Source organism: Notolepis coatsorum (genome assembly GCF_963971535.1).
Source record: "Notolepis coatsorum genome assembly, chromosome: 8".
Classification (NCBI taxonomy): domain Eukaryota; kingdom Metazoa; phylum Chordata; class Actinopteri; order Aulopiformes; family Paralepididae; genus Notolepis; species Notolepis coatsorum.
The window spans coordinates 108,804,087-108,827,625 of NC_140172.1; the positions used below are offsets into that span (position 1 = coordinate 108,804,087).

General features: G+C 46.5%; 1 protein-coding gene across 5 annotated transcripts in view; it reads left to right on the plus strand.

The window, feature by feature from the left end:
* dbn1 (drebrin 1) overlaps nucleotides 1-23,539 on the plus strand; it is a 203,905-nt gene that overhangs the window by 155,838 nt on the left and 24,528 nt on the right. For all 5 annotated transcript variants that reach the window (XM_084319777.1, XM_084319775.1, XM_084319774.1 and 2 more), the window contains exon 5: nucleotides 16,017-16,160. In XM_084319777.1, coding sequence (XP_084175903.1) covers nucleotides 16,017-16,160 — 144 coding nt within the window. The remainder of the gene's footprint in view (nucleotides 1-16,016; nucleotides 16,161-23,539) is intronic.

A 23,539-nucleotide genomic window follows, 5' to 3' on the forward strand; every position in this document is an offset into this window, starting at 1 on the left:
GAGCAGACGAGGCTAAACGAACGCGAGGGTGGGGGCTAGTGAGGTGAGGAGACAGGGAATTAAAGGTCAAGGGAAAGGCGAACCTCACAGTACTCCCCCCTCCACGGGAGCCACCGGGCGACCCAAAAACACAGACAGAGGGGCAGGGGAAAAAACAAGGCAACAAAACAAAAGGTACTGGGCCATGCTAGCAGGGGAAGCTACAACAAAAGTGGGGCTAGCAAAGGAACAGGGTAGCTGAGGGGTAACCAGGGTAGCAGAGGGGTAACTAGGGTAGCCGAAGGGGTAACTAGAGGAGCTGAGGGGTAACTAGAGGAGCTGAGGGGTAACTATGAGGAGCACCGGGAAGGGGTTAGCAGAGGGAAAGGGTAGCTGCCAGGGCACAGATAGCTACAGGGCCTATGCTAGCTGTACTGCTACATTAACAAAGAGGCTGCGCTAGCTGCCGGAGCTAGGCTAGCAGACAGGGCTGGAACAGGGGCACTGGAGAGGGGAACAGGGAAGGGGCTAGCAGAGGGAAAGGGTAGCTGCCAGGGCACTGATAGCTACAGGGCCTATGCTAGCTGTACTGCTACATTAACATAGAGGCTGCGCTAGCTGCCGGAGCTAGGCTGGCAGACAGGGCTGGACCAGCATGAGAGAACAAGCTAGCTGGAAGGACAGTCCTAGCTGTGGGGAACCGACCTTGCTAGCTGAAGGGGCAGTCCTAGCAGTGGGGAAAAAACTGACCAAAAAGTGGAGGCCATGCAGAGGGACCGGGTTAGCTGCCTGGGCATGGCTAGCTACAGGGCCTATGCTAGCTGCAAGGGCTGCATTAACATAGAGGCTGTGCTAACAGCCGGGGCTAAGCTAGCAGACTGGGACCATGCAGAGGGACTGGGTTAGCTGCCTGGGCATGGCTAGCTACAGGGCCTATGCCAGCAGCAAGGGCTGCATTAACATAGAGGCTGTGCTAGCAGCCGGGGCTAAGCTAGCAGACTGGGGCCATGCTGGTAGTAGAGGCCTAACAAGCTGCAGGGGAGCTAACGAGGCTAAACAGGGAAGCTAACAGGGCTAACAGGGGAGCTAACAGGGAAGCTAACAGGGAAGCTAACAGGGGAGACTAACAGGCTAAACAGGGGAGCTGACACGCGTACTGAATAACATTCCACAAATATACCTTTAATACCAGTATTAGTCTGACCACACCCCTCATCAGCTTACCTTCATAAGCAGGTGTGTGGTCACCTGCTCTCCTCCTTCCCAAGCTTTCACCACAAGGTGAGGTCAAGGGCTGCAGCGGCCGTCTGATGCCAAGCGTCACCCCTAACTAACAGAACTTGGTTATAGCCATAACCTAACGTTCTGTTTCGTTAAGGGGCTCTGCTTGGCATCACCTACTGCACAAGGGAGGCCAAGCGGAGCCGCTGGCTGACAAATACACCCCGCTGACAGCCCCCCACAACCATCAGAACAGGGAGGGCCGAGCCCCCCCGACCCCCCCTAATGGAGGGCATCCCCCCTATTAGGGGCTTCACGGGAGGGCGACGGACCCGACCGTGCGAAGAGGCACTCAAGCAACCCAACGCACAGGGTGAGCAGACCGTGGCTTGACCCCACGACTACACCCACGCACAACCCGCATGCCACCCGGGAACGAACGTAGGAACAACCTCGTCACCGCCCCCAGAATCACGGGGTCAAGGGCAAACCCAACCCCGTGGCAAGGCCGTAGCAGCGGAGCGCGAAGGAAGACCCAGACCCACCAAAAGGACTGGACTCCCTGGAATGGGGGCCCGGAGAAGGCCATGATGCCAGCATCAAGACCCCACCAGGGGGGCACCTAGTGACCCCGCCCCCCACATCGCCAGCGTATTCGGACAAAGGCCCCTCAGCCGAGCGGGCCCTGTCCTCCCCAACAGCACACCGCCTGGAACACAGGCCCTGCAACAGGCAGACAGCATGGTCATAACACACAAGAGTTAACCAACGGAAGCAGGCAGTGCACCGGGGAAAAAGACCAGGCAACAGGCTGTCAACCCAAGCCTGGAAAACTGCGGACGAGGCAGGCGCCAGAAAGGACAGCCGAAAACAGCCGCCCCGGCGGAAGGGGCGTATGCTGGCGTTGTCGCATAACCAAGCCTTTAAACAGCACGTCAGAAGTGGGATCCATAGACCACTCGACCCCTGACAGCTGCCCACAGAAAAAGCCCATACGATCGGCAGACGTCATGAACGTGCAGGGGCACCCTCAACCGGAGAACCGGGAGTTGACACTGCAGCAACACACCAGAGAACCAACCACCCAGGCATCACCCCATGCAACGGTTGGTCCCATAACCCCTCAGGAAAGAAACCCCAAAACACACCTGCGGCACCGCCGCAGCCTGCGTTCCGGTTCCCAACAGGGCTATCCCGGGCCTACGGGTCAACGAGCATCACCCCGGACCGGGCCCGGTGATACGGGGAGCACAGGGTCCCCGAGGAGGTTAAACCCACCCAACAGGCCCCTCAGCGCCAAAACGCAAGAGAAGAGCGTAAAAAATGGAAGACCAGCCCCAGCACCCCGCACTCGGTATTCCCAGGAGGTCACCCAACCAAGTACCAACCAAGACCAACCCGTACAGCGGCCGAGATCCGACGAGATCAAACGCGTACAGGTCGGCACGGCCGTAAGCCATTACGACAGTGCAGAATACAACGCACCCAACAAGGGTCCCATAACGCTCAACCCTGTGACACCCGGATCGACCTAGCATTTTTCCCCCTGAAAAAAACCCAAGTCCCTCAGGGTACCAGAACAGCAGATCTGCATCCCCAGCGGACAACGGGTGCAACTGATCTGGACCAGCGCGACCAGAACCAGTCCCGTGCCCTAATCACGCCGACCTGCCAACCCCAGGAGAAGGGGCAGATATGCGCGTTTGATCCCAACACAAAAAAGAAGGCGCCACCCAGACGTGTCGGTATGAACCGCGTCCGGTGGCCCACCCCTAGGGCGTGAGACCCTTCCCCATATGTCCAGACCCATTCCGTCATCATCCCCTGACATGAACGGGAACCCATCGACAACACACAGGATGTCGGAAGAGGAAAAACCCCCATCCCAATTGCTCCATAAAAACGCTGTTTCACCCAAGCAAACAAGGCGCGCCAGTCAGCCAATGGCCCAAAAGCACATCCTGAGCCAGCACTATGTGTGCGTTCGGACATACCCACATCAACAATAGGCCGTTTAGACCACCATATTGAATCCCCAAGACGCCCAGGGAAACGACAAGAGGGGCGAGATGCAATCAACTCCATGAATGAATGAATGAAAAAATTTACCCAACAGACTGCAGTACAGGAATACACACAATAGGATAAGGGGAGGCAGACCTGAGAAAGACGTAAGTCTTGTTTCCATCAGGGACCCTCATTTCCAATCCATCAAGACACATTCAACTCTTTATAAAAATAAAGAAAAGGCATCACCCGTATGACCTAACTGCACAGCTGGGAGTAAAAACCCTGTTTTTCACATGATTTTAATCCAGTCACTCCTTTTAATCAGAGTGTAAGACCAGACCCTCCCAGAAACACCTTCCCACATGAGACTACGGTCAAGAAAAAAGATATGTAAACTGTGAGACACGTGACCAATAGACTCAAGTTTGACACATAAACCGGGCGCAGCAGGCCTGTAAGCCCTGCGCCCAACCTCGACATCTTTAAGACACCAGCTCATGGAAGGCGTCGCCATAGCAACAACGCTACAATGGGCGGGGAAAAACCCACCGGATCCTGTCATAACAGGAGTCGGTATAATACCCCTTTCCCCCCCCCCCCCCCCCCCCCCTGTCAAGCACTGACTTGGCCCTGACTGGCTCAGCAGAAAAGATCAAAAATCTCCTAAACCAATCAAGTGGGAAAGGAGGGGTTTATTCGACACCCCCTCCCGAAAACACACCCTCTATCCCTACACACAGAAACGCAACCGTAGCCATCTTGAAAAACCTCCGGTAGAAAACAATGCATAGCATAAGCTAATACAATGCCTGCTACCCACAAAAAGTGTAAGAGGTTTCACAACAAACATAAGTCGCCTGTGCGTGAATCCTATACCCGTTGCCTATGTCATACATAGGAAAAACGCCGAACGAGAGTAACGGCTAGGCCGTGAAAAAGTGTGCGTACGAGCATTACTGCAACTAAACAACACAGCATTGTGAAACACATATACTTAGTTAAAGCAATGGAATAACACCAGTTCTAATTGCATGTGGAGCATCAAGCTAAAAAGAACCTATTACCGAGTGTAAGTTGCAGACCTTGCTTAACCTCGTAACACAACACAACTCACCCCCCAACGTAAACAGGGTAGATTCATATATACACAACCCCACCATATGATTTGTTTGAAGAAACACACAGTTTGTTCGGCCAAAACACAGTCCCCCTTATGTCGGGGAACTTTTTTTATTAATACTAATAAAGTGTAAGGCACAAAATCATAGAGGGGCCGGGAAGGGTGTAGGAGAGGGGATACAGAGGGGGAAAAAGTCACTCCTAACGGCGTCTGCCACCTCGCGCCGCTCGAGTCTTGCCACCCCGGGGAGCCCCGGAGGGACGGTAGGTTACAGTCTGCTGGACACGACGTTCCCTACCGTCTCCTCCGGTCTGGGATGGGCCGGCGGTGGCCGAAGCGCCGTTTCGTCCCCTGGCCCTCTTGGCAGGGCCAGCAGCGGCGGCGGAGGCAAGGACGGGAGGCGGAAAATGGGGTTGGAGGACGGATCTCTCCTCTGCCATTTCTCTGCATGTTGAGGTCATCAATTGCAGGGCCTTCCCGAACAGGCCAGCGTCGGAGAGGGCGGCCGTCAGAAGAGGGGCTCTCTTCTTCTCTGGCACACGGGCCTGCTCCAGCCAAAGGTGACGCTGGCCCAGGGTGGTCAGGGCGCGCACTTTCCCCATGGCTATGGCCAGCACCTGGGAAAGGTGCAGGACAGCTCCCGCAGCCTGGGTGATCTGATCGCATTTTACCTCGTTCAGATCCGTGCCGCCCGTCATTATCCCCGATACAAATCTAGCCAGGTGGGCGATGTTAGACGCCGCAGCCAGCGATTGTGTACCAGCGATGAATGACTGGTCACCCCAATAAGCCAATCGCCTAGCCGACCTCCCCTGGAGGACCGGCTTGCATAGGGGTTCCCACACCATATCCGGACAGAGGAGCGCGGCCATCGGATTGTCAAGCCGAGGCACGCCCTCCCCCATACCTTTGACTAACCCCGACACCCGCGTAACTGGTACGTAGGCGGGAGTTAGTCCCATGATGTTGGACACCGCCTGACCCCGACGAACATAGGCCCCCATCGATGGGAAAAATGGGTAGACAACGTCCACCCCTCTCACTGGGGGACGCTGCCAGGGATGGCCTATGAGGTCATCAGGGACAGGTGCAGGCAATGGCAGCGGCAGCGGCACACCGTTCGCGGTGGCGGCTACCGCCATGAGCTCGGGAAACAAGGCCCGCAGTTCCCCCTGCGAACCTTCCTCCACCGACCCCGCATCCCTCGCATACAGCAGGCTGCGACTGGTCAAGGAGCCACAATCCGATGCGGCCGACAGTAGGGCATCCTGCTGCTGAGGCCAAGGTGGTTCCTCGACATCCTCAAACAAGGCGCCCCATGGAGCCATTTCTCCCCCCTCCGGCGTCACCGGAGGAGGGATACTCTCCTCCACGGGACCATCATACAAGAATCCGTCCGCCTCTTCCATGAAGTCTTCAGTTTCCATCAGAAATCCAGAGTCGGACGCATCCTCGCTGGTCTCCAGCAGCTCCCCAAACCCAGGCCGTTCGCGTCTGCACGCCACCATCTTGCGACGCGAGCGAGCAGACGCGAAAAGTTTGCGTCGCAAATCCTCCGGCTCTAAAACAATCCCCCGTTCATCAACGGGCGATTCCCCAGAACCAGAGGAACCAGAGTCGAGATCAGGCCATCGCCGGAGCGACGGCACCGAACCCTCGGCTCGTCGGTGAGGAAAACTATCCACCGGCAGTCTCCCGGGCTGGGTCGGCAACCACGAGAGTGGCAACAGCCCAGCACCGAAGCGCACGACGGAGGCGGGAATGGAGAACCGGTGGTGAAGAGTAGGTCTAGCGGGTCTACTCTCCGCAGAATACATTATGACCCAAATATTTTCTTATACAACAAAGTGAGAGAAGAAAAGATTAAGCACAATGTAAACCAGTCACAACTCTTTTCAACTAACAACACGTCAAGTGGGGTACTACCGAGGCACTTACTTGTGGTGAAAGCGAGAAGGAGGAGAGCAGGTGACCACACACCTGCTTATGAAGGTAAGCTGATGAGGGGTGTGGTCAGACTAATACTGGTATTAAAGGTATATTTGTGGAATGTTATTCAGTACACGTGCACGTACGCGAGGGAGTGCAGTAGGTGATGCCAAGCAGAGCCCCTTAACGAAACAGAACTGATACACAAGTGAAACAGTTGTTCGTGTAACATTAGCTGGAACAGAATACAAAATATCACAAGGATTTATGAATGGTTGGAATAATAACAAATGCGATGCAGGGATGCTATCCTCATGAGTAGCAGCTGCTAATACAGCTGTCTCGTAAGTGTGTTACTGCAAAGCTTTTATGTTAATATTAGCTAGCAGGTCTAGCCAGATAACATTCGGTCCTTGGCAGCTTGGTCTGAATGCACTCTGAACAGCTCTGACTCAACATTTATTAAGAACTTCTTATGCAAATGTTGTCATAAGGATGGCAACCTGGATGTCACCGTTCTCTCACTTGCAGAGCTAAAAATAAACAAGCTAGCTAGTATACATTGCACTGCAACCGTCTCGCACTAACGTTACATGCAGGCAACGTTTCGTCATCCTTGCTCACGTCCCTCGTCATACGTCGTCAAAAATCTGTCATCTTGGCACTTTTTAACAGTGTTTAAAACTTTGACCCTGATCTGCACCATCAATCTTTGATGGATTTGGAAGGAGAGGCGGGGGGTGCGATCCTTGGCTGACTGTCATCCTATACACCAGGTCTGAGCCTAATCGCCCAAGAAATGTGTTGAGTTATTGCAGTTACAGACACACACACACACACACACACACACACACACACACACACACACACACACACACATATACACATATACACACACACACACACACACACACACACACACACATGATACTTCAAGATGATGACAATACACGCAAAATGCTCGTAAGAATCAAAACCACTTCACTCAATATACAAAAAATGTACAGGTATTGGTCTTGGTTACAAGACCAATGGTTACAAGACCAATGTAGAAACATAGAGTACAAACAACATTCAGATACTAGTGCTTACAGACACATGGTACAATACTAACAACATTCAGAGCTCTATAGTGCTTACAGACACACATGGTACAATACTAACAACATTCAGAGCTCTACAGTACTTACAGACACACATGGTACAATACTAACAACATTCAGAGCTCTATAGTGCTTACAGACACACATGGTACAATACTAACAACATTCAGAGCTCTATAGTGCTTACAGACACACATGGTACAATACTAACAACATTCAGAGCTCTATAGTGCTTACAGACACACATGGTACAATACTAACAACATTCAGAGCTCTACAGTACTTACAGACACACATGGTACAATACTAACAACATTCAGAGCTCTACAGTACTTACAGACACACATGGTACAATACTAACAACATTCAGAGCTCTACAGTACTTACAGACACACATGGTACAATAATAACAACATTTAGAGCTCTACAGTACTTACAGACACACATGGTACAATACTAACAACATTCAGAGCTCTAATAGTACTTACAGACACACATGGTACAATACTAACAACATTCAGAGCTCTAATAGTACTTACAGACACACATGGTACAATACTAACAACATTCAGAGCTCTAATAGTACTTACAGACACACATGGTACAATAATAACAACATTTAGAGCTCTACAGTACTTACAGACACACATGGTACAATACTAACAACATTTAGAGCTCTATAGTGCTTACAGACACACATGGTACAATACTAACAACATTCAGAGCTCTAATAGTACTTACAGACACACATGGTACAATACTAACAACATTTAGAGCTCTAATAGTACTTACAGACACACATGGTACAATACTAACAACATTCAGAGCTCTATAGTGCTTACAGACACACATGGTACAATACTAACAACATTCAGAGCTCTAATAGTACTTACAGACACACATGGTACAATACTAACAACATTCAGAGCTCTATAGTACTTACAGACACACATGGTACAATACTAACAACATTCAGAGCTCTATAGTGCTTACAGACACACATGGTACAATACTAACAACATTCAGAGCTCTATAGTGCTTACAGACACACATGGTACAATACTAACAACATTCAGAGCTCTATAGTGCTTACAGACACACATGGTACAATACTAACAACATTCAGAGCTCTATAGTGCTTACAGACACACATGGTACAATACTAACAACATTCAGAGCTCTATAGTGCTTACAGACACACATGGTACAATACTAACAACATTTAGAGCTCTAATAGTACTTACAGACACACATGGTACAATACTAACAACATTTAGAGCTCTATAGTACTTACAGACACACATGGTACAATACTAACAACATTCAGAGCTCTATAGTACTTACAGACACACATGGTACAATACTAACAACATTCAGAGCTCTAATAGTGCTTACAGACACACATGGTACAATACTAACAACATTCAGAGCTCTATAGTGCTTACAGACACACATGGTACAATACTAACAACATTTAGAGCTCTAATAGTACTTACAGACACACATGGTACAATACTAACAACATTCAGAGCTCTAATAGTACTTACAGACACACATGGTACAATACTAACAACATTCAGAGCTCTATAGTGCTTACAGACACACATGGTACAATACTAACAACATTCAGAGCTCTAATAGTACTTACAGACACACATGGTACAATACTAACAACATTCAGAGCTCTATAGTACTTACAGACAGACACACATGGTACAACACTAACAACATTCAGAGCTCTACAATGCTTACAGACATGGTATGATATTCCTTTATTGATCCCCTTGGGGACATTCAGCCATCATAGCAGCATGGGGAGGGGGGAGGGGAGGTACAGGTACATGGTGATAGTAGAAGACATAATACAGGTCATACAATTATAGTACAGTTGAAAAGTTCAAATAAGAATAGGCTGTGTAAACAACATAACAATATAATTAACTCTGAGTATACACGCATATGAGCAAGAAGTAGGCAGTGTAGATCAAGGTGCACTGCAGATGCGGGTATGTATGCCCTATCCGTTATATTTGCATTACAATAAATATAGTTACAATAAACACCATAATCTAAATATACATGTACGCCATGTACGTATGGCATGATATACGTCATACGATATATGTTGTTTGTTTGTTTGTTTGTTTATTTACACATATAAAAACAATTACATATATAATACAATATAATCCACAAGGGATGTGTAGGAGAATTGCCTAAAAACCCTCTAGGGGCTTGCATGTGGCATTCACCAGGAAGCAAAATTACATTATATCAAGATAAAATATAAAATCCCCCCCCCCCACACAAGCAGGCCTACATAGACACCGAAGCAGGCACCCATGCCATACGATTTCTGGTATAGAGAAAACAATTAATGACAGGAAGAATATATAATAAAACGAAAATACAATAACAAAATACAACAAGCCATCAGACCACAGTTTGTAAAGGAAGTCCATATGGGAAATATTGGTGATCTAGGAGATGAGATTTCAGTGCTCTTTTGAATTTCAGAAAAGAAAATTCCAAAATATGTGGAGGCAAAGAGTTCCACAACTTTGACCCTCGGTAGAGCAAACAAAACTGAGATTGGGAAGTGCGGGAAAAGGGTGGTCTAAGCAAACAGGAACTACGTGTGGGGTAATTATGAATTTGGTGATTGTGGGCAAACATGTCATGAAAAAAAGGGGGAAGGGCTCTGTTTAAAGAACTATGCACAAATAAACCAGTCTGAAGATGATTCACTTGATAAACACTGAGTATACCTAACTTATGGAATAGAGGCTGAGAAGAATGACTTCGTTGAACACAGCTGATTATTTTTAGAGCTCGTTTCTGCAGACGGTATATGGGCTCAAGTTTGGTCTGATGAGTACTACCCCAAACTAAATTACAGTAATTGATATATGGGTAAACCATAGAGTAATATAACATTGTGGCAACCTCGGTGCTCAGCAAGTGACGTGTTTTTCCAAGAATACCAATACTCTTGGCCATTTTTGTAGTTATGGCTGTGATATGAGGTTTCCATGATAGGGATTCATCAAGCAGAACACCAAGGAATCGTGTAGAACACACCCTAGGTATGGGGATGTCATTGATCACTACTTTAGATGAGGAGTTAAAAATCACAGATTTGAGACCCAAAAAAATTAAATTTGTTTTTTTAATGTTTAGTGGTAATTTGTTGCATTTAAACCAAATTGATAGTTTGTTAAGTTCTTCATTTATGACCCTAATGATGGTATCAGGATCTTTATGTGAATAGAATACACTCGTGTCATCTGCAAATAAAATTTCCGACAGCCTGTCTGAGACGTTAGGGAGGTCATTGATATATAACAAAAATAACAAAGGCCCAATAATTGAACCTTGGGGCAGACCGCAAAGTAAAGGAAGAAAAGGAGAATTTGTCCCATTATAGGATACAGACTGATGTCTATCTTTAAAGGATAACTCCACTATTTTGGGAAATTAGCTTATTTAACATCTTCTCTGGAGTTAGACAAGAAGATGCATACCTTTTTTGTCTCTGTGCGTGCATTTTAGCTTTGGGAATAGATGCTCCGTTAGCATAGCTTAGCTTCATCACTGGAAGTGGGGGAGGACAGTAGCCTTACAGTGCCTTACAGTGTATTGCAAGGTCTGACATTGACCAAACTTGATATGCATGACCTTGGTGGGCTCTAGGTCAACTCCTGAAAAGGGGGTCAATGTCAGACCTTGCAATCAAAAGTTAGGGGCGCACTGAAATTATGGCAAGGGTTATTAGCCCCCTAACTTTTGATTGCAAAGTCTGACATTGACCCCCTTTTCAGGAGTTGACCTAGAGCCCACCAAGGTCATGCATATCAAGTTTGGTCAATGTCAGACCTTGCAATACACTGTAAGGCACTGTAAGGCTACTGTCCTCCCCCACTTCCAGTGATGAAGCTAAGCTATGCTAACGGAGCATCTATTCCCAAAGCTAAAATGCACGCACAGAGACAAAAAAGGTATGCATCTTCTTGTCTAACTCCAGGGAAGATGTTAAATAAGCTAATTTCCCAAAATAGTGGAGTTATCCTTTAAGGTAACTGGTGAACCATAGCAGTGCATTGTTTTTTATTCCAAGATGTGAGAGCTTCTGCAGGAGGATATTGTGATTGACTGTATCAAATGCCTTTGATAAGTCTAAAAAAATACCTATAGTGTTTTCCTTTCTGTCTTTAGCTTTGTATATTTCATTAATTAGATGTGTGATTGCCATATATGTTGCATGTTTCTTTCTGAACCCGTACTGGTGAGTGTAAATAATATTGTGCTTATTAAGATGTTCAATTAATCTTTTATAGACAAGCTTTTCAAGTATTTTTGACAAGGTAGGAAGGATGGATATAGGTCTGTAATGGTTGAAGACGGTTGGGTCATCATCTTTATAAATAGGGATGATCTTAGCTATTTTAAGTTCCTGTGGGACGATTCCCTTCTCCAGTGATGTATTAAAAATATGACATAATGGCTTCACAATGGATTCTTGAATGGATATCAGTAATCTACCTCCAATACCATCATAACCCGGAGAAGAGTCCCCCAGGTTGATCAAGATCTCCCCAACCTCATCCTCTGTAACCGCTTAGGTAGTCCGTTTAGGTGGGAGTCAGACACACTCAGGCCGCTGGTATGAAGGACTGGCCGAGGCGGTTAGTTGAGTGTCGGGGGGGTATGAGTCTGTGACTGAACTTGACTAGCTCATCGTAGAGGGGGTGGGAGGGATTCTTCAGGATAGCAGCCAGCTTCCTTCTCATCCTCCTCTCTGCCACCACCTCTACTCTGACCAGCTTGACTCCCACCACGGAGCTAGCCTTCCTCACCAGCTTGTTCAGTTTGTTGCATACCACAGCATAGAAGAGGATGCTGGCCACAACAGACTGGTAGAATGACTGCAGCAGTCTGTTGCACACGTTGAAAGGACCTGAGTCTCCTCAGGAAGAACAACCTGCTCTGTCCCTTCTTGTAGAGGGCTTCTGTGTTGTCCGACCAGTCTAGTTTATTGTTTAGGTGTACTCCAAGGAACTTATATGTCTCCACCACCACCACCTCCACCTCATCCCCTCGGATGGTGATGGGAGTGGGGGGGCTCTTCTTGCCCCTCCGGAAGTCCACCACCAGCTCCTTGGTTTTGCTGATGTTGAGTTGGAGGTGGTTGCTGTCATTCCACCCCACAAAGCTCTCCACCAGGACTCTATACTCCTCCTCATTGTGGTCGGTGATGTAGCCTACGATGGAGGTGTCCCTGGTACAGTGTACAGGCATACAGTATAATAGCACAACAACAATAGACCACTGTCCATTTAATACAATGTACATATATATAGTTTTATTATTATTCATATATAATATAATATGATATACCCACACATAAAGGTATTAGAATACCTGACTTCTACCCATCTGGTAAACATGGTCAAAATGAAGCGACCATAATACAGCAGCATTCATTGTATATAAACTCTACTGCTGTACATACTGTACATGATTCTGATTCAATATGATTAATGACCATCCCTACACACAGCTGGATGTCAACAACACGCCACCTACTCACTCTCTCTCCTTCTCTCTCTCTCCCTTTCTCTCTCTTTCTCTCTCTCTCCCTCTCTCTCACAGTGATTATCCCCCCACACACAGCAGGATTCCCACAGCATACCACCTACTCTCTCTATATATCTCTGTCTCCCTCTTTCTCTCTCTCTCTCTCTCTCTCTCTCTCTCTCTCTAGGAAAGCGCTCTGAATTGTGACAAGGTCTCAGTTTTACACAGCAGGAAATTATAGATTTCTAGCTTTACCCCTGAGATGGTAGCGCAGCACTCAGTCCACCAGTCTCTCTCTCTCTCTCTCTCTCTCTCTCTCTCTCTCTCTCTCTCTCTCTCTCTCTCTCTCTCTCTCTTTCTGTCTGTCTGTCTCTCTCTGTCTCTCACCCTCCCTCTCTTTCTTTCTCTCCGTCTGTCTCTATTCGTCTCTTGCCCCATTCTTTCTCTCTCTCTCTTCTCTCTCTCTCTCTCTCTCTCTCTCTCTCTCTCTCTCTCTCTCTCTCTCTCTCTCTCTCTCTCTCTCTCTCTTCTCCCTCATATGTACTCCAGATGTATGTCATACTGTGTGAGTGAGTGGGCCGCACAAACAGCTATCCATCAAAGTTGTCTGAGGAGGACTGTCGGCCCCACTGTTACCCCTCACACAACACAGCCTCTGGGCCCCACTGTTACCCCTCACACAACACAGCCTCTGGGCCCCACTGTTACCCCTCACACAACACAGCCTCTGGGCCCCACTGTTACCCCTCACACAACACAGCCTCTGGGCCCCACTGTTACCCCTCACACAACACAGCCTCTGGGCCCCACTGTTACCCCTCACACAACACAGCCTCTGGGCCCCACTGTTACCCCTCACACAACACAACCTCTGCTGAGGAAGACTGTCGGCCCCACTGTTACCCCTCACACAACACAACCTCTGCTGAGGAAGACTGTCGGCCCCACTGTTACCCCTCACACAACACAGCCTCTGCTGAGGAGGACTGTCGGCCCCACTGTTACCCCTCACACAACACAGCCTCTGCTGAGGAGGACTGTCGGCCCCACTGTTACCCCTCACACAACACAGCCTCTGCTGAGGAGGACTGTCGGCCCCACTGTTACCCCTCACACAATACAACCTCTGCTGAGGAAGACTGTCGGCCCCACTGTTACCCCTCACACAACACAACCTCTGCTGAGGAAGACTGTCGGCCCCACTGTTACCCCTCACACAACACAGCCTCTGGGCCCCACTGTTACCTCTCACACAACACAACCTCTGCTGAGGAAGACTGTCGGCCCCACTGTTACCCCTCACACAACACAGCCTCTGGGCCCCACTGTTACCTCTCACACAACACAACCTCTGGAGGACTGTCGGCCCCACTGTTACCTCTCACACAACACAACCTCTGCTGAGGAAGACTGTCGGCCCCACTGTTACCCCTCACACAACACAGCCTCTGGGCCCCACTGTTACCTCTCACACAACACAACCTCTGGAGGACTGTCGGCCCCACTGTTACCCCTCACACAACACAACCTCTGGAGGACTGTCGGCCCCACTGTCACCCCTCACACAACACAACCTCTGGAGGACTGTCGGCCCCACTGTTACCTCTCACACAACACAACCTCTGGAGGACTGTCGGCCCCACTGTTACCCCTCACACAACACAACCTCTGGAGGACCGTCGGCCCCACTGTTACCTCTCACACAACACAGCCTCTGGGCCCCACTGTTACCCCTCACACAACACAGCCTCTGCTGAGCAGGACTGTCGGCCCCACTGTTACCCCTCACACAACACAGCCTCTGCGGTCCCTGTGGATCAGCATAACATGCACTCATGGTGCTGTGGGTTTAAGTGTGATTAACTTAAACTTCGCGGCGCAGAGCTTCACGGCGCAGAGCTTCATGGCGCAGAGCTTCATGGCGCAGAGCTTCATGGCGCAGAGCTTCATGGTGCAGAGCTTCATGGCGCAGAGCTTCATGGCGCAGAGCTTCACGGCGCAGAGCTTCATGGCGCAGAGCTTCACGGCGCAGAGCTTCATGGCGCAGAGCTTCATGGCGCAGAGCTTCATGGCGCAGAGCTTCACAGGCGCAGAGCTTCACGGCGCAGAGCTTCATGGCGCAGAGCTTCACGGCGCAGAGCTTCACGGCGCAGAGCTTCACGGCGCTTCACGGCGCAGAGCTTCATGGCGCAGAGCTTCACGGCGCAGAGCTTCATGGCGCAGAGCTTCACGGCGCAGAGCTTCATGGCCAGCTCTCAATATGCAGCAATGGTTTTGCCGTCTAGTCTATTTCCGCCACGAGCTAATCCGGACATATACCAGATTAAAACACCATCAAAACTGGATAAACAAACACGTTATTAAGGTTTTAAATTTAATGTCAAGTGGTTAGGGTAGGATGTTCTTTATTAATATAATTCATCTGAATTACATTTGTTTGGTTTGTCAAATATATGTTGTGGTTCAGCATCAATTTTATGTTGTATTTATGTTTATGTTTTTATTCATATTATGATTATTATTATTATTATTTGAAGTGAGGAGAGGAGGAGGAAAAGCAGAGGCACACACACACATACAGAGAGAAGGGTGGGCTTGTGGGAGAGTGGGTGGAGAGACAGAGAAAAGGGAGGAACAATTGTACAACGCAGAGACACTTCCCCTTCAGAGACAGGTAGCCTACAAACGGAGACAGAATGGTTTAAAAAAAATCATGGATCTAAAATGTCCAAGAGTTACCAGGCTCTTGATGTTTATTAACCCATGATAAATATCAGCAGCTCTACCTGTGATTATCAAAGAGCAGCAGAGCAGACTGACATGTGGGCAACTTGCTGCTGGTGTGAACAACCAGGCTACTGCTCGCACCATAATGTACGTTTCACGGCACGTTGGCCCACTTCAACCCTGGTCTGTTACTGAAAACACTGCAGTGGCCTGAATGTTATCGAGAAGCTAATCTCTCTACTTTCTCCCTCTCTTCCCCTCCCCCTTCTCTCTCTTTCATCCTCTCCCCTTCCCCCCTCCCTCTCCTCCTCTTCTCTCCCCCTCTCGCACCCCCCCCCCCCCCAACATAGGGAGTGGATGTCATCATCAACGCCAGCAGCATGGAGGACATCGATCCCTCAGCCATTGGACAGAGACTGACCAATGGCACGGCGGCTGTGGCCAGCCCTGTCCTCAGCCGACTGCGGACCAGAGAGGACGAGCGTGGAGACGTGGTATGTCCGCGGTAGAAAAACATAGCATAGCCTAGCTTAGCACAAATGGAATGAAAGCGGATATGGACCAGCTAGCCTAGCTGTTGGCCAAAAACACACTAGACTAGGCTAGTGGTCTGTATCCGCTTCCATTCATTTGTGCTAGGCTAGGCTAGCTTGCAGCCGGATAGCTTCCTACTGAACACACAGAGAGAGGAACTTGGCATCTATCTTCTTGTCTGACAGTAAGCATGTTTCCCATAATGTTGGTGTGTTCCTTTAAACGAGGAGGGGGGGGGTGGTGGTTTATCTTGTCAATATGAAACCCAGATTCTTCACTGGCAAGGCACTGCGGTGCATTCAACACGCACATACAGCTGCACATCTGTTTTAATGTAACTAAGTCTTCCACTGTATATTAGTACGATGGGGGATACATACTGTAGTGTAGACCACACTGTAGCTGGGAACTGTGTCTATGGGAGAGAGAGAGAGAGAGAGAGAGAGAGAGAGAGAGAGAAAGAGATGAGAGTATGGGGGGGGGGCGAACAGATGAGATGGGAGAGGAGGGGAGAAGAGAGGAGGGCAGACGGACGGGAGAGGAGAAGAGAGGAGGGGAGAAGATGGAGATGGGGAGAAGAGAGGAGAGGAGGGGAGAAGATGGGAGAGGGGGGGAAGAGAGGAGAGGGGGAGGGGAGATGGGAGAGGAGGGGAGAAAAGAGGAGGGCAAACAGACGGGAGAGGAGGGGAGAAGATGGAGACGGGGAGAAGAGAGGAGAGGAGGGGAGAATAGAGGACGACGGACGACGGGAGAGGAGGTGAGAAGAGAGGAGAGGAGGGGAGAAGATGGGAGAGAAGAGGGGAGAGGAGGGGAGAATAGAGGACGATGGACCACAGGACAGGAGGTGAGACGAGAGGAGAGGAGGGGAGAAGATGGGAGATGGGGAGAAGAGAGGAGAGGAGGGGAGAAGACGGGTGAGGAGGGGAGAAAAGAGGAGAGGAGGGGAGAAGAGAGGAGAGGATAGGCGAGGGTGAGAAAAGCGTTGGAGCTGCACTGTGTGTGTCTCTGAGGTCCATTGTTAAGGTTCAGGCATGGAGACAATGGGTCTTTCTGTGTGTCTGGGGGTCAGTCTGGAGTGAGTCAGTACTCACTAGCAACACCCTCTCCCTTCCTCATTCGCTCACCACACAGTCATCTGGATACAACTAATGGAAGCCTCTGGTAAGACTGATGTTTACAGGGGGGGAATTGTTCACATGGCACTAATTTCAGTAATCAAGGATGATAGAGCTATCTCTCTTTCTCTTTCTCTTTATCTCAGCAATCTGGAATGTTATGTCTCAGTCATAACGGTATAATTTGTGTAATCAAGTTAGATCTTTCCTTCTCTCTCTCTCTCTCTCTCTCTCTCTCTCTCTCTCTCTCTCTCTCTCTCTCTCTCTCTCTCTCTCTCTCTCTCTCTCTCTCTCTCTCTCTATCTCAACAAGCCGGGATGTTGTATGTCTCAGTGATATTGGAATGTATTACATAGTCTGCTCAAATGATGGCATGATTGGTGTAATTCAACAAGTTGGAATGCTATATGTCTCAATGATACTGGAATGCTATAATCTAACGTGACTAATAGGAGCTGGGATTGAAAAAAGGAGCTTGAGCAAAATAGACTGTTGGTGAGACTATTAATTATGTTTCAACCGTCTCAGGTGCACAATCTGACATGTGATGTAGAATTCTGAGAGCATTTTAATTCATATAACAAATAATTAATTGAATTCCAAAAAGATTCAAATGTATTATCAAATTAAATTCATCATTGAATCTATTATTAAGTGCATGCTGAAAAACAAGGTACAATAATGTGAATGTCATACAGTAGATGGGGCTGTACTGTAACAGAGGTACACTGTTGTGTACAAGAAGTGATATTCTGAGAGTGCATTGTTTGAATGATGAACACAAGCCAGATTGGTGCCAACTTGCGTAATACTGAAACGTCATGACATGAGTCGGAACAGAGTGCTTTTGCAGGACGAAACAGAACGAGTTATGTGCTCCATTTTGTGGAAACGACAAAAGGGATCGAAGCAATATGACCGTTTGTTTGATTATCTAAGTTTAATTTTCTATTCTGGTCATTAGCTGCCCTGGTAGTGGATGTGCTGTCACTGCTGACATTCACATGTCCCCCCTCACAGCCGAATATCAATAGAATATCAATATCAGTTATTGCAACCAGGCAAAACTGCTTCTCGAATAGGAGGACCTTGGGACTCGGGATACAATTATATTTCCTTAGTCTACATCAGCTAGCCAAGCTTAAAACTCTGAGGGAGGTGTTTTTGGCCAAAAGCTAGGCTAGCTGATCCGTATCCGCTTCCATTAATTTGTGCTAAGCTAGGCTAGCGTGCAGCCAGATAGCTTTCTACTGAACGCACACAGATGAAATTGGTATCTTATCTTATTACAGTAAGTGCATTTCCTATAATATTGGCGTGTTCCTTTAAACAAGGAGGGGGACACATGGTTTATCCTGCCAATATGAAACCCAGATCCTTCACCGTCAAGGCACTGGGATGCATCAAACAACATACAGCTACACAGATAGCTGTTTTAGTGTAACTCCCACTGTCTATGGCAGAGAGAGAGAGAACAGAGAGAGATAAAAGAGGGGGGGGGGGAAAGAGATTTCCCCTAGTTTTGCTGTGTTCCTTTAAGGCATGTGAAACTGTTGAAAGGCTGTGAGGTGTCAAGAGCTTCAACACTGATGTGATGCACTGTGGGATCGAAAGGGGGGTCAATTCAAAATGGTGATTCAGCAGAAATGTCAGCTGTCATACCCTGGGAATCTGATGTTGAAGGGGCTATTTTTTACCACAGCATGTAATAAAGTGATAATGGGTTTTGCCATACCTTTCTCCTGCCTTGGCACAGCACTAAAACACAGTGATTAGGCCTAAATGTAGAGGCTTCACTAGCTAGCAAGTCTGTTTTGAAGTTTACCCAAGGTTTCTATATTACAACGGTTTAGTCACAGGTGGAGGTAAACAACATCTGCGGCTGAACCAGTGGTCACTGACCTTCCGCATGTCCAGACCTTTTCCCAAAATACCTTCTAGATCCCCAAAGAATGGATTGCACGGAGCAAGTTGCACCCTTACTTGCAATTCATTATGAATTGAAAATGGGGGACTCTGATGTAAACAAGACGAAAGTCTTTCTCTGGTCTGCATCCCCTTAACAATTGTGTGTATTGAGCCGTACTGTATTGTACCCATTCTGCAATCTGTTAATAAAACTTTCATTCAATCAATCAATCTGCACGGTGATTGATTGAATGAAAAACCTGTTAAGCCTTAAGGTCCCCCTATAGGGGACCCTGCTTTTCTCATTGGATCATTGGAAAGCCACACTCATTGGCTACAACCCTGTGCAAAGATTTTCGAGATCGCCAAATGATTGACGGAACTAGAGCCCCGGGAGTCGGGGGTGGTAATGTGTACTTTTGCGTACTTTGGGGCACGCCTCACATATTGGCATGTAACTCGAGAACCGCTGAACGGATTTTGTCACCTGAAAGGGCAATCGACAGGCAACAAATAGGGCTTTAATTCTATATCTATATATTGTATTAAAAGAAATGCACACCCGAGCCACTAGAGGTCGGCAAAGAATCGTCCACATGTGGGCCCTTGGATGTTAAGAGGTTAATGTTTAAAGAAAAAAAAATTTGTAGCAAAGAGTAAAGACCATAACCCTATCAAAAACTAGTCAAAGTGTATATTTTCATTTTACCGATGTGTTATACGATTTATCGGAAATACGAATTTATCAGGAAATGCTAATTATCGTAAAAACCGCAAGGAAATGACTAAATCCAGATTCAACCCTGCCATTGGAAAGAGGAGCATTTTCCCTATCCATAGATGTATGATTTGGCCATAATAAGGTCAAGGTCAAGTTCAAGGTCAAATATGAATTTATAATTAAAATCGATTATCATTAATGACTGTATCTACAAATCCTTCTGTTTAATCATCTTCCCTTTATTCATTTGCTTAGATTTTTGTACACATGATCTCAATAAGGTGGTGAATGAGCTCAGTGAGCATTTTCTCCTACCCGTATACATTTTTGATCAAAGATGTCAAAAATCATAAATCATAATTTATATTCTCCTTTTACTCAGCCTAGTAACAGACACAATATTTCTGACACTGGAAATACCCCCAGGTCCCTAGATGTTCCTAGATACCAAGAACATGCAAATTGACCTTGCAGAAGTGGAGCAATCTTCCATTTACTTAGGCATGTACCTTTAGGCGAAAACGGTCTACAGATTAACAGATTGCAGAATGGGTACAATACAGTATGGCTCAATACACACAATTGTTAAGGGAATGCAGACCAGAGAAAGACTTTCGTCTTGTTTACATCAGAGTCCCCCATTTTCAATTCATAATGAATTGTAAGTAAGGGCGTGTTCACACCTGAAAGTCCGCGGATAGTCCGGACTTTCTGGTCGACCAAATGTGAAAATTATACATTGTTTGATTTTGGTCTGCGTTCACACTACCCTTTTTGGTGCGGATCTAATTTGTAAACAAAGGACATACAGTCGCATCTATTGGACTCACAAACGTAAACAGTTGCCGGCAGCGTAATGAGAGAGATACTATTACGAGCATGGCGCAAGTAATAGTAAAGCATTTACTGACGATCATGGAATTATAAACAACCGCCGCCCCCGTTCATCCGCGCATGATGAGTCATAACGTTTAGGATCATGTACAGTTGAAATTTTTAATATAGCGTGTATCGGCAACAAACGGCAGTTGATAATCTATATATGCGTTTATGCCTATAACTCACGTTCTAGGAATTACTGCAGAAAACGATAAAAACATATTTATATTCTAGACGGTATTTTCGTATGAATCTATGAATGAAAAAGTATAACGTTCCTACATCCTGAACGATAGATAATCGATGTTGAATGGGCCATACTAATGTCAATTTAGGCTTAGAGTGGTGGCAGAGAGTGGTATGAGAGGGGCAAACTGCCTGGCAGTTAATGTGTTAATCCATCAGCACTCAAAATATAATAAGATTACACATGTATTAAAAAAGAAAAAACGACAATGTCAAAAGTAAAACACATGTTTACAGTAAGGTGTCACATGCAGTCAGCCATTGTGCTGTGTAAACAACACCAGTAGTGACACCACGGTATTGCAACAGGGGGAGCCATACCGCAACTATGGATTGGGCCTCTAGGTTGTACTTTAGATTGTATATTGTACTGTATATTGTATTATGTATATTCCCCTTTACTTCATTTTATTTACTTACTTTTTACTTACTTTTTTTACTGTATGAAGCACACTCTCAGGGGCTCATACAGAACCAAGAATTTCACTGTAAAGTACGTGTATTTTATTGTGATATTTAACAAAATAATAGGGAACAAAATAATTAAATAGATATCACTTTGAAACTTTCCCAGTTTGTTATGTACATATAAACTAAGAAAAAATATATTGAAAGTTTTTCGGATTTTTTTGTTTACCGGTATATATGCAAATGAGGCACTTCCTCCATTAAATATGCACACATTTGCATGTATCGCCAAGACTTGCATCACCAACATGGATAATGCCAGATTCAAAAACTTGGTTTCATTTTGTTGATACATTCAAAACGAAACTTTGTATAGAGAGACTTTGTGGCTATGTCCTCTTATCAGCCCATACATCAGGAAATACTACTGTCTACTGTCATAAAAGAAAACGATTTCTCGCCTAGTTTTGGTATAAAATGTACTATAAACCCGGCTATGAATGATATCAACAAACCCTTCTATAGAAAGAAGCATAATATGGATGGGAAGAAATGTGGAAAGTTTGGTGTGTGTAGTTACCAGGCAAAATGGAGTTCCAAAACTTTGTGTGTAAGTAAAATGCATAAAAACTGTTTTTTCATAAAACGACCTCAAAGTTTTGTATTGTAAAATGCCATAAAAAAATTTAAACAGCTATTTACAAACACAACACCCAATTAAACCATTAGTAATAGACAACCTAAACACATGCCTGATAACTGAATAACATAATAATAATGATGTTATTGAACTGAACAGGACTACACACAGGCTACAAACAAACAGTGTAGTAACAGTGTAGTACCCTCTAATAGGCAAAATAAGTATTTGAATAGATATCACTATGAAACTTTCCCAGTTTGTTATGTACATATAAACTAAGAAAAAATATATTGCAAGTTTTCTGAATTTTATGTTTATATATGCAAATGAGGCACTTCCCCATTAACACATTGCCTGCCGAGCATTGTACCCATCTAATGCCCCTCTCTGCCAGCGCTATAAGTCTATGGAGTGGCTCACCTTCTTTGCAGGGCTATAACTTTTTAAATTGTATTGGTATATTGACATTACTATGGCCCATTCAACATCGATTATCTATCGTTCAGGATGTGGGAACGTTATACTTTTTCATTCATACATTCATATAAAAATACCGTCTAGAATATAAGTATGTTTTTATCGTTTTCTGCATTAATTCCTAGAACGTGAGTTATAGGCCTAAACGCATATATAGATTATCGATTGCCGTTTCTTCCCTAGACACGCTATATTAAAAAATTCAAATGTACATGATCGGTATAGTTATGCATCATCATGCGTGGAGGAAAGGGGGGAGGGGGTAGTTTATAATTCCTTGATCGTCACTAACTGCTTTATGTAGTATGGGTTGATTTATTGATCAGATGGTTTGTAAATAAAGAAATGTACAATTGGGCTGAAAATAACGTTAGTGTCCTCTCAAAGAGACTGGCGGTGAAAGATCCCAAGTATAGGACGTTGATTGCCTAGGTCCATTTCCGGTTTGTATGTCGCAATAAAAGCCGAAATCATATCGATTATTAAGTTTATAAAGCGATCCATTATGTACATTGTGTCTGTCGGGAGCCTTGCAACGATATCTGATGGCCGGATGAATTTAATCGACGCACAGCAGCCATATCCTGTAACCGAGTGTAACTCGCCCGACCATCCACCAGGCGGCGGTATTTAGCCGTCGTTGCCTTCACCTTTAGGGTCCAGCTGGAGCGTCGCGGGTGTATATATGAATTATGAATGCCATGGCGAAAGACGGAGGCATTCTATTTTATGATTTTAACAGTTAAAATCATAAGCGTCGAGGTCAAAGGGCACCATAGCCGAGCCTACTGTATGGGGGCAGAAATATGACGGTGTCTGTGAGCTCGACCTGGAGGGAGATGGGATTTGGAGGGCATTGTGGTTACAGTTTCTGGCCTGCTCTTGTGACTAACGACCACTTCCCTTTTTGCTCTCTGTCTCTCTATCTCACTCGCTCCTTCT